The 13,756-nt window shown below is 50.8% G+C and overlaps 1 protein-coding gene across 2 annotated transcripts; it reads left to right on the top strand.

The window, feature by feature from the left end:
- The first annotated feature begins 654 nt into the window (after nucleotides 1-654).
- On the top strand, nucleotides 655-10,775 carry ERAL1 (Era like 12S mitochondrial rRNA chaperone 1). Of its 2 annotated transcripts, XM_005298249.5 has the most exons (11): nucleotides 656-821; nucleotides 3,099-3,260; nucleotides 3,596-3,723; nucleotides 3,829-3,906; nucleotides 4,078-4,124; nucleotides 4,559-4,620; nucleotides 5,086-5,198; nucleotides 5,527-5,928; nucleotides 6,260-6,409; nucleotides 6,713-6,793; nucleotides 7,600-10,775. In XM_005298249.5, the coding sequence occupies exons 1-11, from the start codon at nucleotides 755-757 to the stop codon at nucleotides 7,720-7,722; spliced, it is 1,413 nt and encodes a 470-aa protein (XP_005298306.2). In that variant the 5' UTR covers nucleotides 656-754; the 3' UTR covers nucleotides 7,723-10,775. The 2 variants fall into 2 exon arrangements, with proteins under 2 accessions (XP_042713961.2, XP_005298306.2); XM_042858027.2 differs by lacking the exon at nucleotides 3,099-3,260 and having other exon boundaries at nucleotides 655-821.
- Nucleotides 10,776-13,756: the final 2,981 nt, after the last annotated feature.

Genomic DNA, 13,756 nt, shown 5'->3' with positions numbered 1-13,756 from the left:
TTGCGAGGGGCCTGGGGGGGGCTGTAGGGGCCCTGGGGGAGCTGAGGGGATTGCGAGGGGCCTGGGGGGGCTGTAGGGGCCCTGCGGGAGCTGAGGGGATTGCGAGGGGCCTGGGGGGGCTGTAGGGGCCCTGGGGGGTTGAGGGGATTGCGAGGGGCCTGGGGGGGCTGTAGGGGGCCCTGGGGGAGCCGAGAGGATTGCACTGGATGGGGGGGGGGCTGTAGGGAGCTGAGGGGATTGTAGGGGCCCTGGGGGAGCTGAGGGGTCTGGGGGGGCTGTAGGGGCCCTGGGGGAGCTGAGGGGATTGCGAGGGGCCTGGGGGGGCTGTAGGGGCCCTGGGGGGTTGAGGGGATTGCGGGGAGTCTGGGGGGGCTGTAGGGGTCCTGGGGGGTTGAGGGGATTGCGAGGGGCCTGGGGGGGCTGTAGGGGCCCTGGGGGGTTGAGGGGATTGCGGGGAGTCGGGGGGGGCTGTAGGGGCCCTGAGGGCAGGGACCCGGGGGCGGCTCTGCTGGGCGAGGTGCTCAGACCCCTCCCCCCCAGCAGGGGGCGCCCCGCCCGGCGCAGACTGTGTCTGTGGCGCCCCCGACGGCCGCCCCGCGCCCACACTAGGGCCGGGCCCCGCCCCTCGATGTTCCCCCAGCCAATGGGGCGGGCCCGTCGCACTCCGCTCCCACAATGCCCCGCGGCGGGTGAAGATGGCGGCGCCCGGAGAGCGAGGCGGCGGGGGCTGCAGCTGCTGAGGCCCGGGGGTGTCATGGCCGCCGTGGTCCGGGCTCTGAGCTCGGCGCTGCAGGCGGGGAGATCGGGCTGGGCCCGCACAGGTGGGAGAGCCTGGGGGTGGGGCCGGGCTGTGGGGCCTGTTGGGAGAGGGAGGGGGAAAGCTGGGGCGGGCCGGGGGGAAGCTGGGGAGGGGGAAACTGGGCCGGGTTTGGGGGGGAGGGGGAAAGCTGGGGGGCCTGGGCCGGGGGGGAAGCTGGGCCGGGTTTGGGGGGGAGGGGGAAAGCTGGGGGGCCTGGGCCGGGGGGGAAGCTGGGCCGGGTTTGGGGGGGAGGGGGAAAGCTGGGGGGCTTGGGCCGGGGGGGAAGCTGGGCCGGGTTTGGGGGGGAGGGGGAAAGCTGGGGGGCCTGGGCCGGGGGGGAAGCTGGGCCGGGTTTGGGGGGGAGGGGGAAAGCTGGGGGGCCTGGGCCGGGGGGGAAGCTGGGCCGGGTTTGGGGGGGAGGGGGAAAGCTGGGGGGCCTGGGCCGGGGGGGAAACTGGGCCGGGTTTGGGGGGGAGGGGGAAAGCTGGGGCGGGCTGTGGGGCCTGGGGCTGGGGGAAGCTGGGGAGGGGGGCCGGGGCCGGGGTGTGGGGCTGTGGGGGAGGAGGAGCCGCGGGGCTGTGAAGCTTTGGAAGGCCCCTGAGGGCTGGTTCTGGTGCACTTAGGGCGGACTATGGGGCTGCTGTAGAGTGATTATAGGACTCTGGTCCCCTGGCAGCACAACCGTCCCAGATGCTCTGCTGCCGCTGCTCAGACGCTGATAAACACCGCGGACTGTCAGCCTCAGCCGCCAGGAGCCAATCTCCCCACTCCCTGCAGTGCGCAGCCCCCGTCTTCTGATCAGGGAGCTCTCCCCAGACCTGCAGAGCCACAGACCAGTGGGATGGGTCTGGGGGTGGGGATGCTATAACTGACAAGTGTAGAGGAAACCTCCATATACAGTTACTCAAATAAGAGTTTTTGCCCTTTAATGCTTAGGTCGCATGTAGAGAAACTCTCCCCTATGGTTACTCATCATACCCTGACACCCGTTATACAAACAGCACCCATGTTCAGTTTCCTGGCAAAAGGAGCACAACCAGCTCTTCTTCCTGCTATCCCTGTGAGAGTTCAGTCCTTAGGAGTCATTGTTCAGCACTTTTTTTTCTGTTGGTATTGAGTGCAGTTGCTATTTAGCTTTGTATGACCCACCTCAAATCAGTCCATAAAGCCAGCCTCCATCTCCCAAACAAGCCCCTTTGTGCTTTCTCCCTTGCTGCCCCTCACTTGTCAGGAGCTCCCAATACATATCTGCAAAGCCATCTCATTATCCTCTGTTGAATTCTTCCTTTGGTGTGATGTCTACAAAAACTTGATAGTGGCCGGGCCACTGGTGTGAAACCAGTGTGTCTTGCTGACTAATATCCTCTCGTTGTTTCTTTGCACTTGTCCGTCTTTTGTCTTCTACTTGGATTGTAAGCTCTTTGGGTCGGTTCTATCTTCTTGTGTGTTTTTACCGCAGCTAGCACAGTGGGGTCCTGGTCCAGGACTGAGGTTCCTAGGTGCTAGCATGTTACAAATAGTAAATCTCAATGTACAGGCATAAAGGACAAGTTACTAGCCCTGAAGCATCTTGTAGAAAGTGAGAATTCTTAGCAGTCTGACAGCATTGCAGCAATGCTAGAAGTACTAGTGTAGACTGGGCTCAGATGCCTTTATCATCATGTTATCTAATATACTCATAGCTGAGCTTAGTGACTTGGTGGTAAAAATGCTTGTGCCCAATCTGCACTTGTGGTTCCATTGTTAGCACCAATGCTAGACCAAAGGTGGGAGAACTGGTAAAACTTCTCTCTGCACAGGTTGCCAAAGAGGCTGCTAGATTTGGACAGTACAATTCAGACACAATTCCCTAAACGAATGCTGGGAAATGGTGCTGACCTCTCTTCAGGTCATTGTTGAACTTGAAAAGCATTGTGGAAGAAGCCGTGTGAACTGGCACATGAGAAGGCATTCTAAGTGTAATGGGCAGCAAGGAGGGAGGTTGGGGAGAATTACAGGCAGGGGCTTCAGCCACAGTGTTTGCTAATATCTCTTCCGAAGTGATTAGTCCTTTGTACATAGTTCATACTAATGGTTTAGGAGCCTTGATTATGGAATTCTCTGGCTACGTAGTGTGTGTCCTTGTCATTACCATCCCAACTGTAACTGTAATCTGTTAGTGGGATTGAGGAACCCATATTGGTAAAATAAATCCAATTTCTCGGCTGTGTTTTGAGGCCGTCTTGCTTAGAATTTCTTGTAACATTTTTGGTCCAGCGTGCAGGAGGTTTAAGTTGGTATTTCTGTGTTGGTTTTTCAGTCAGTGGTGCCTGTTTCCTGGAGAACAGAGTCCAGAGGGTCAACATTTTTCCTGCTTGCTTTTATGGAAACAGTTCTGCCCTGGATACCATCCTAGGCATTTCCAGAGAGAAGACAGAATGTGCACTAGGGCAGCATCCACCACCAGTGTCTTACTGCAAAGGTAAACAGCTGCCTGCGTGATTTTTCTCAGAGGTGTTGAACAATAAGCATTAGGGGCAACCCCTAAAGAGGGCATAGTGGAAAGTTGGAAAACAGCCTTGGAAGAAGTGACTTGTAAAAGAAAGTTCAGGCAGTTGTAAATAGCTGGATACCCCATGAGGTGGGGATTAAAGGCTGTACATTCTTGTAGTCTCTCAAGATTAATCTCTTAGCCACTTAATATTGTGTTTTGTGCAGTGATATCTTTTTAGTCTCTGGTGGACTAATCCATTAAATGTGTACAGTCTGGTGTGACTGCAGTGTTATTACTTGAACACCTTTTTTCTCTCTCTGCAGCTGAGCAAGATAACTTGTTGGTGCACCAACCAGATGAGCCAGAGAACCCCAAGGTTCTGAGAGTTGCCATCATTGGAGCACCAAATGCTGGGAAATCTACCCTCTCGAATAAACTCTTGGGCAGAAAGGTAAATCTGTTATACCTCAGTCCCTGCAGCATCTGAGAACCAGGTTACAGATCGTTTTTGTCGACATTTCTTAGATGTTGTACACATCTTACTTGTTTCCTGCAGGTTTTCCCAGTATCTAAGAAGGTGCACACCACACGCTGCAAAGCCCATGGGGTCATCACAGAAGAAGACACTCAGCTGGTAGGTATTCCACATGTGATAAGGTAACTATCAGCAATAGGCATTATTACCCAGATGATCCATAGCATTTTGCTTACCCCCTGCAGTCTACTTCAGTTACACAAACATGAGTTTTAGCTTCCTGTCAGTAATTACAAGGCGATCCTTATTGGTTTGGCTTTCTCGTTCTAGATCATCCTGGACACACCTGGCCTCATCAGCCCCATGAAAGCCAAAAGGTATCTCTCTTAATGTGGGTAGATGGAAAATCCAAGTGGGCAAGGTTTGAGGAGACCGGAACATGAGTTCCACTGTAGGAGCTTGTAGAGCAGAATGAAAGGGGTGTAATGGGTACTTACTTGGGATAGAGGTGTGGTGTTCATAGAATGAGAAGGTCTTTGAGCCCAGTTCTTGTCTCTGAACTACCTTACAATTACCAGCATTACAGTAGCACCTAGAGTCCACAGTCTCTGTTGAGAATCCATTGTGCTAGGCACTGCACTCTCAGAGAGATGATGTAGGTCAAAAGGTGGCACTACACTAGCTGGGTACTAAAAGGGAATGTGAAATGGAAAAGAGAATGTGAAATTCTTCCACTGTGCCATGGTGTGGAAAAGGAGGCAGTTTATGAGCAGATGCACGTGTAGTTCCATAATTGATATTTGTCTTTCAGGCATAATCTGGATAAATCCCTGATACATGATCCATGGGACAGCATGAAACATGCAGACTTAGGTGGGAACCCAATTCTCATACTATATCAAGTCAAATCCTGATGTGTCTATGGTGGGTACTTATATGGCTGCCATTGTCCTGGTATCCGAATGCTGCTCCACTCAGTATAGGGGCAATGGCAGCTCCTGGGTGTGCGGGGATAGAGTGGCGGGGAAGTACATACAGGAACTCTCCACATCTGTAACTGGGGAAGAGTATGGTACACCTGTACAACGCTTAAAGAGGCAGTGTGGATGATTGGGCTGGCCTGGGTTGTTGAGGATTAGTTTGTATGGCACTGGGAAGATGTGGAAAAGTGCATTATTTTATCACACTCGCACTTTATCTACACTCACACTCAGACATACACACGCTGCTGTGGAAGTAAGAAAGGCAGTGATCTGAAGAAAGAGGCCACAAGCTGAGGGGCAATTAAAGGCAGTTGTCTGCCAAGAGGGGTTTCAAATGTCTCTCTCTGTTTGGCAGTTCTGGTTTTGGTGGATGTGTCAGAACGCTGGACACAGAACCATCTGAGTCCCCAGGTGCTGCAGTGTCTTTCTCAGTTCCCACAGATTCCGAGCGTCCTGGTCATGAACAAGGTAAATGAGAGAGGAGTCCGAGTCTTCTGTTTTCTACAGTGAGTTAGTGCTTGGGCATTACGTACAGGGCCTCTTTCCTTGATACCTCTATTGAAGGTTAAACTAAATGTTGGTTTCTTGGCAAATGCCACAGAAGAGATCAATCTATCTGAAGGTTTCCAGTGTTTTGTAACTTACTAAGGGGTGACTTAGGCCTGCAGCAAATAGTGCCAACCTTACAGCTGTGATTCATCTCTCTTTCACCTCAAGACTTGGATTATTACTTGAGACAGTTACATTTGTCCCAGTTCCAGCTGGAACAAATTCCTGATCAATCTCTCTATTTCAGGTGGATCTGCTGAAGAGAAAGGCCCTTCTGCTGGACCTGGTCACTGAGCTCACAGAGGGAGTGGTAAATGGAAAGAAACTGAAAGTGAAATCTACATCTAAGATGCATTCAGACTCCACCAGAAACAGTCCCCTTCAAAGCATCCAAACTTGTCTGTCTGAGAATACATCCAAAGAGTCTGGTTATCTCCAGGATGCCAGTGAAGTCCAGAGGGGCTCTGGCTCAGATACAAGTTGTAACATGAGGGCATCAAACTCTGATCATATGTTGGAGGGCACAGAGAAAGCGCAAATTGCAAACCACCAGGTATCTAGAGACTTAAAGAACAAGAAAGGCTGGCCGCACTTCCAGGAGATCTTCATGCTAGCCGCTATTCATGGAGAGGCAGTGGAGACACTGAAGGTAAATTATCCTGAAATAATTGCATTATACCTTGTGACTTGCACCTTCTCATTCTTGTGGTCACCCTAGATAGCTTAGTTATACTGAGCCTCATATCGTGTGAGGAAATAGCCAAATAGCCTTTCTTTGTCTGACCTGTCCCCTTTCTCCTGGCCTGCGGTCTGCAGCTCCCTGAGGAGTCCCTGGTAGGTTGGTGATGGGGTGCCATCTGACCAAGGGAACTGTATCATGTCAGACTACTTAAGAGCACAATCTTTGATTTATTTCCACCTAGGACTTTTACTGGTGACTTTGGATCCCCTTTAACTGCCCCTGTTCTTTGTGTCGACAGAAGTACCTCCTGATGCAAGCCAAGCCAGGTCGATGGGAGTACCACAGCAGGGTTTTGACAAGCCAGTCGCCCCAGGAGATCTGTGATAATGTCATTAGGGGGAAGCTCCTGGAGTATCTGCCACAGGAAGTGCCCTACACTGTGCTTCAGGTAGGAAGTAGCTCAGTGAGAGCAGCCTTTCCTAAGTGTCCATATGATGAGAGAGACCCTTCCTGGTACAATACTCTGCTGAAACCTCTAAAGCTTTGGGTTTAACGTTGGAGGGCATGTGGCACTGCATTATCCCCAAGTCCTTCACTGGGGAGGGGGGCCCTCTTGATGCCTGCTGTGCATGTGTGCTTGGCCACGGGAGGACAGGCAGCTGGGAATAGGAGTCTCTGGGGCCTGGAGGCAGGGGAGTTTGCTCTTCTGAGGGGTTTGCTGAGTGGTTGGGTTTGTGCTCTAATGTTGCAGAAGACGGAGATGTGGGAGGAAGGGCCGAGTGGGGAGCTCATCATCCTGCAGAACCTGCTGGTCCAAAAGGAGACCCATGTGGTGAGTATTGTGGGAGAATCTCTCTGCTCTTTTGCTGCTGATTGGGGGAGTCCATGGGGCATTAGAAAGGAGGGTCTGCAGACCCAGTGCAGGAATAGGATCCTTTGTGCATCCATGGAGTTCAGTCACATTAGCCTATAGCAGAGAACTGGCTAAATGTGCCCTGCGCTAGGCTTGCTGTACAGACTGAGTCCCTTGGGCTGTGAATTGCAGGTGAGGCAGAGCGTAAAGTGCATTAAATATCTGTAACCCTGTGGTACATCTAGACAGAGGGAGGCCAAACCTCCCATTATATACTAGACAGGGTCTACTCTGTACCTTCCTTACCTTCTGACTAGAGCATGAAGGCACAGCATGGGCCAGCCTCATCTGTGAGTTGGCCAGTCAGTCACTCAAGGTGCCTCTCTCCCCTTTGGCACAGATCATGCTCTGTATCGCAGGTAGAGGGTACAGGCCTCCTGGTGCCAAGCAGTTGGTTTCTCTACATATGGGGCACGAGCCTGCACTGTTCTGTGGTGACAGATACCCTACAGGCAGGGTTCAGGGATGCTCCAAATCAGTGTTTCTCAACGACCGGTCTGTGGACCAGCATCAGTCCCTGAGATCTCCTTGACACAGTTTAGGAAGGCAGCAAGCTGATCTCTGGTATCAAAAAGCTTGAGAAACACTGAAATGAAACATCCTCTTTATCTGCTTCCCCAGTCACCACGTTGCTCTCTAGGGCTGCCTCTCCCTGCAGTTAGGTGGCACTGCCAGACGTAAGGGAGGTGAATGTGATAATCCTCTGTCTCTGTTTTGTGGTACAGAAGATGCTGATTGGTATGGGAGGCCAACTGATCAGCAGGATTGCTCAGGAGGCCGGTGAGGACCTGATGAACATATTCCTGTGCGACGTCCGCTTGAAGCTCTGTGTGAAGCTGAAGAAATGAGCTGCTTATTTAGATGTTACCAACTCTTGTCTGACCACTAATGAAGCGATGGACGTGCTGAAGAACATGGAGACGCCCCTTTCTGGCGGGCTGACGCCCCCTGGCAATATCAGGGCACTGAGATCCCCCCCGGGCATAGAGAGGGATGCTGAATAAACCAAAGAACTAAAGTAGAATGTTGTTTGTGGGGGTCTGAACTGCAATGAGTTTAATGTTGGAATGTGGTGAAATCTTCAGACATTGACCCACCCCAACAGATTATCCAGCGAGAACTTGGAGTGGATGTTGGGGAACCCCCCCCCCCCCCACACACACACACAGTTTTAGTGCTGCATTTACAGAGCCATCTGTCTTTGCTCCCTCTGCTGCTTCTTGGCTTTTGTGTCCTTTGGACTACTTGCCCACTATCTGTACTGCCAAAAGCAAACAACTGTGGCTGGATGTTGTGCTGAAAATGATGATGCTGCAGTGGCAGAATATGGGGTGGAGAGAGAAGGGAGGAGGCAAGAGCAAAAATTGAATCTCTAAGGCCAGGGTCATTTCTGAAGGTCTCAAACAGGTGCCACCTGCATGCATGTCCAGATACATATATTGTATTGCACCTCAGTGGGCATGAGTGATATGAGCACTGGTCTGTCAAATACTCCCCAGACCATTAATGTCCACTGTGAAGAAGTAACTCTCCAGTTTCCCTCAGGCAAGAGCTTAAAACACTTCTACAGTAATTAGTGTTCTAGGAAAACTGCAGACTCAGCTATGAGTAGGCTGAGTGAGTACTGTCAAGTGAATGCTGCCTGTATAGTGCTTGGGGGTCCTTTGGCCTGAAAGTGGCTTTGTAAATATAACTGTCCTTTAAAGTTCAAAAGGACTGCTGTCTTCTGGCAAAGAAAGGGTTATCGGGTGTATTCCCCTCGTCTCATGTCTTCAGTGCTGCAAGGCCGAGTAACGGTACAACTTGGAATGGTGGCGTTCCAGCTGAAAAGGCTGCACCAGCCCAACTCACGTGCTGATCGTCCCTGTGATTGCAGCACGTCGTGCTGTGTCCTGGCCCTTCTTCTGCAGGCTGTGGAAGATGAGTGAATGAGGGATCATGGAAACGGCCTTTAGGAGCCAGATGTTTGTTGACGGGGGCTGGAGCAGGGGATGTTGCTTGCAAATAGAGCCTCTCATGCCTTTTTAGTGTAGCTGGGATAGCAGGTGGGTATTGCTGAGGGAATCACTCTGTTGGTCACCCTCAAAGAGGGACGTGTTGGCTAACAGCGGTGGTTCCCAACTAGAGTGCACCTGCAATAGATGCATGGATACTGTCTCCCTTCCCCAACGCAGTTGGCACCCTGGCCTCTTCATTCTCCTCTTTTCTATTTTGCAAGCATTTTTGTTGTCTTGTTTTCTCTCCCTTATCGTCCTTTTCTCCCACTCACCAGAAGGCTGTGGGATGTTGATTGGGGCTCTGGGGAGGAGGGGCCAGGCTGCACCTGCTGTTGTGACTGAGCGGAGTGTCAGGAGAGCAGGGAAGGGGAGCGTGGGTCAGTGGGCCGCTGTCTGAATATGAAGCTCTGTATACCCGAGGGGCTGCTGCAGGAGGCTGGGGGAAAGGGAAGTGCCTCCCAAGGAGCTGCCTGATTTTAGAAGCCGCAATTAGAGCAAATTGGCATGGGGTGGAAAGTGGATCCACTGACAGGCTCTCTCTACTCCCATTGCTCCTTATCTCCTTTGCACTGCCCCAGGGGATTCTAGGTGTGTCCGGCGTGGCCTCAAGAGTTTGCATTTCGCTACCAACTGAATATTCAGTAGCTTCATATAAAGGTGCCCCCAGCAGCTTACCTCACTCTTCCCCAATTGTGTGTTGTCATGGCAAGGCAAGACTAAAATGGCACCCATCCCTTACTGTTGTTCCTAGTGAAACTTACTGGGGAAGAGAATGTGGGGAGAGGATTCAGCCTGTTTGGGGGGCCAAGTGGCACAGTCGGTGGGAGGAGACTGGGTGCTAGAACAGCTTTATTGCACCAACTTCACCTGTAGAGATCTGGGGTCAAGTGAGGATGAGGTGTCATTAGGCCCTGCCTGTCCCGTTATTTGCAGAGTGCCCACCTTAGCTTGAGGCAGTTGAAGAGAAGCCCCAGGTTGGAGAAGCAGGGATGTCGCAGGTTAGGCTTGAAGTGCATTGCAGAGCTGGCAGGGACCTTGGCCTTGACTGGTAGCAGGTGACACAGGTCAAGACTGAAAGCCGTGGAGGTTGAGAGTAAAATCTGGATTGTGTGGCAGTCTAGCCTTGTGTTGCCCTTGCAGTAGCTGTGTTGGTGTTGGCATGGACTGGCACAGCCTCTGGGGACAAAGATGAGATGAGCTGTTTACTGGCACCGAGATGGATTGACTGGCATATTATAGATATGTATCTAGACCAGTGTTTCTCAAATGCAGTCACCAAGGTCGCATGCAGCCACCAGAGAATTTTCTTGCGGCCACAGCCTCCTGGGCGGTAATGGGGGGAGGGAGGGAAGCAGCAGCCCCCTCCCGCAGGGCCACCAGCAGTGGTTGGGTCCTGCCCACCTCTGGAGACACACAAGCTGGAGGAGCAGGCAGCCAGTAAGTTCCCCACCTTCCCAGGGCTGGTGGGGTCAGGCTTCAGCCCTTGGGTGGCTGATGACAGGCTCCAGCCATAGGGCTTCAGGCTCCGTTCCCCAGCTGTACGGTAGTGAGCTCTGGCCACAAGGTCACTTCCCCCCTCCAGTGCCCCTGGCCCCTGCTGCCTCCCTATCCAGTGCTTAATTTGTCCCCAGGCTCGCCGGGGCTGAGTAAGTCTGCTATGAAAGGTGATATTTGTATGTTTGTTAATATCACTTTTCACAGCAGACTTTGTAACTAGCATGTCTTTAAAAAAAAGGGGGGGGGGGCAACCAAAAAAAGCAAAAGACATAAGAAAAAAGACAAGAACATACAAAGCACCTTGTTTGTTTCTATTGTTTAGGCCCAGTAAAGAATAGAGACAACTGTACATTATTTTTGAGTCTGGAAAAAAAATCCTAAATAAATTACAATGATTTGGACATGTATATGTGCATATTTATTTTTTCTGAAATTAAGTATTTTAGGAAAAATTGTCAGAGCGGACACCAGCAAGACTTGGTGGCCGCACTCTGAGGTCACCAAAAAAATTGTTGTGAGAATCCCCGATCTAAACTCATCATTCCCCTGCCGTATGGGTTTGCTATATAAATCAGGCGTTTGACTCCCTTATTTGGCTAACAGTCTGGTTTGTGGATCTCTGCGTGTTCCCAGAGCTAGACTTTCTAAAGGATTTTGCCTGTGGTACGAGATCTCTTGAGACATCTAGCTACATTTCACATTCTGTGGTGTTTACAAGCAGCCCTGAGGGAGGAGGCACTTAAGGAGCTGCCCAGGCAATTAAAATAAGGATATCCTTCAGGTCCCCCGGGAGTTCCCAGCTCCTGTTTGAACCCAAACCTCTCATGAAATCCAGTGCCAGTTTCTCCCTCTCCAAAGAAAAGGGGATGCTTTAGTGGCACTGACGAAACCCACCGGACCATTCAAGACTGTGCCATGGAGAAGATAAGAGCATCTCTAAGCGACAGTGAGCTGCCTTCAGATTGTGAGGTAATGGCCTGACTTTCTCTCCCTCCATGCAGGGGATATTTTGGTTCCTTGAATGTTTCTAACTGGCTTTTATATTCCACTGACAATAAAATGAGGTCCCAGCTCAAGCAGTCGTTTCTCTTCCCCTTTCTGTCAGTCAGAGGAGACAGCTGCTACCTGGGATCTGTTTTTGTCCTGATTTTAGTTGGAATCTTTCATGTATCTTCTTTCTTCCCAGCTGAGCTTAGATCACATTTCCATAGCTGTGGATTGTTCGCAGGTGCTTCTGAAGGTGACCCCTTGCAGGGAAGAAAGACAGGTAAGCGAACTTTGAGGATTCAAAAGATTTTCATTTGATGTCAGATACAATGAGGAAATCATTCCTTTGTGGAGTGTTGACAGACAAAGGTCAGTCTCAAGCTGCCACAAAGCATATTTCAGTGATTTTCCAGGCTGAAGATCAGAGCCCAGTGCCTGGAGCTGGTCTCTAGGAGTGAGAGGTGATGGAGAATCAATGCAAAATGTATTTCCTTGAAATGGAAATAGTGTGTGTGAAAATGGTTAGTCGCCTAACTACCCAACTGACTCAGTGAGAGACGGTGCTTAGGGCCTGCTCAGTCTTAAATGTGAGGCAGTAGCTCATTAATAAGGCTTGGCAATTAGATTAATTAGACATCAGCCAATCAGTTCTCATATGAAAGGTACCATTAGCATTTGTCTGAAGACCCAGACTACGGAAAGTGCTGTCTTTCTGGAGCACAGATATATTTTAATTCTTCCTGATTTTGGGAAGGCAACATGGGCATGGAGGGGGCTAGTCAGGGCTCTTCATATTGTATTAAGCTAACAAATGCCATTGTACTAGTTAGGAGACGACAGGATGAAATGATAATGGGGTTAGGCAGCCATGCGATCAGGTGTCCGTAGGGGTTGGGAATCTGGAGGTCAGGTGACAATGCAGTTAGATGACAGGGATAGTAACTCGTGGAGTGAGATGCTACTGGGCTAAGGAGTAATGCCTGGCATCTAGATGCTGTGCTGATAGTCTTCAGAAAAAGCTTAGGAGTCTTGTTTGTCTCTTGGAAAACGCTTACATGTCACAGACTGAGGTTTGATTTCAGTTATTGGTAAGGTTCTGAACGGGTGGTAACTTTCTAACTGACCTTGTTTGTCTAAGAATGTCCTTATTTTACAGTAAGTGATTGCACCTAATGTTTATGGTGGTGGTAGCAGCTGTACTGAGAGCCCTGTGTCACTCTGGGCTCTACAAATGCTATGCGTTCTCACTTAAATAGTGTGAAAATACCATTGGGCTGAGGGCAGAGATGACAGCGTTGCTAGCTGCATTCCCATGGCTCAACCTACGGTTGCAAAGATGCAACTAAAATTGGACAGGATCTTACATCATTACCAGTCAATGGCTGGCATGTCTGCGGTCTCTTCCTGGTGCCAGCAGCCTGAGAGGAATCTGTGTCATGGTACAAAGGGGATCAGTAAATCATCACTCATGAAATAAAACCAAAAATGATGGCGTGGCAGGTTTGAGCTCTACGCTGGCTGGCAAGTGCATGCGCCATTCCTCCCTCTTCTACAAGGACAAGAATGTGGACACTTTCTTGGACTGAAGCCTAAACTTCATCACGTCTGAGCAGAACCTTCTAGGGAGGTTGCACCTGTTTAACCGATCGTGCAACTGACTTCAAGGCCTGTAGAGTGGACAAATGCCCCATATATCAATGCTGGTAACTAACCCCCATGGGGCACCTGCTTTGCAGCCAATGATAGGGACCGAAATGAGAAAGCAAGGCGTAATTATTTATGATATGCGAGTAAGTGCCATATCAGCTATACAGAGCAGAGTCCTGGCTTCCCCTGGTATGGAAACACAAGTGACCCCCTGTAACGTGCACTTACAATTACTTGTGCTGCACGTGCAGCACATGCAATAAGCCCTTAATAGGAAGTCAAGCCTCATCTCACTGCTAGGTAGGAAGAGCATTCACTTGCCTCAGTGGGCAAGAGGCAGGTGAAACAGCCAGAGAGAGCAGTAGACCAGCCACCTTGAAAGGAAGCAAAGAACCGCAGTTCCCCCTGGGTGTAAGGAATGAATTCTGAGGGCTGGTTGGGAGGGAGGTGTGCTGTCAAGGAGAGTCCCCACAAAGTGTGGACAAGATTACTAATGTTTAATGCTGACTGAATTCCCTGGCTCCTAGTAACAGTTGTGGCCACAGTCTACATCCTTCTGGCTGCCAGTGCATTCTCAGGCTAGGCTGCCATTACTTTCTCTAAAAGATGCCCTCCCTTTCCTCTTCCTTCCAAAGGTGTGAACTGTCAGTCTTTCCGGATGGGCTGCACCTGCTCCATTCTTTGATGGCACGTGGTGTAGCAATTTGTTAGCTGTCTAAAGTGATGAATGCTGCTCTCAAGCCCTCAATTTAGC

Source organism: Chrysemys picta, chromosome 19 (genome assembly GCF_011386835.1).
Source record: "Chrysemys picta bellii isolate R12L10 chromosome 19, ASM1138683v2, whole genome shotgun sequence".
Lineage (NCBI taxonomy): Eukaryota > Metazoa > Chordata > Testudines > Emydidae > Chrysemys > Chrysemys picta.
This window is presented reverse-complemented; position numbering and strand designations above follow the sequence as displayed.

Coding starts and splice junctions, on each gene's coding strand:
- ERAL1 (XM_005298249.5), top strand. CDS start 755: ATGGCCGCCGTGGTCCGGGCTCTGAGCTCGGCGCTGCAGGCGGGGAGA. Junction 3,724..3,828: donor ATAAACTCTTGGGCAGAAAG/GTAAATCTGTTA, acceptor TGTTTCCTGCAG/GTTTTCCCAGTATCTAAGAA. Junction 5,929..6,259: donor AGGCAGTGGAGACACTGAAG/GTAAATTATCCT, acceptor TTGTGTCGACAG/AAGTACCTCCTGATGCAAGC.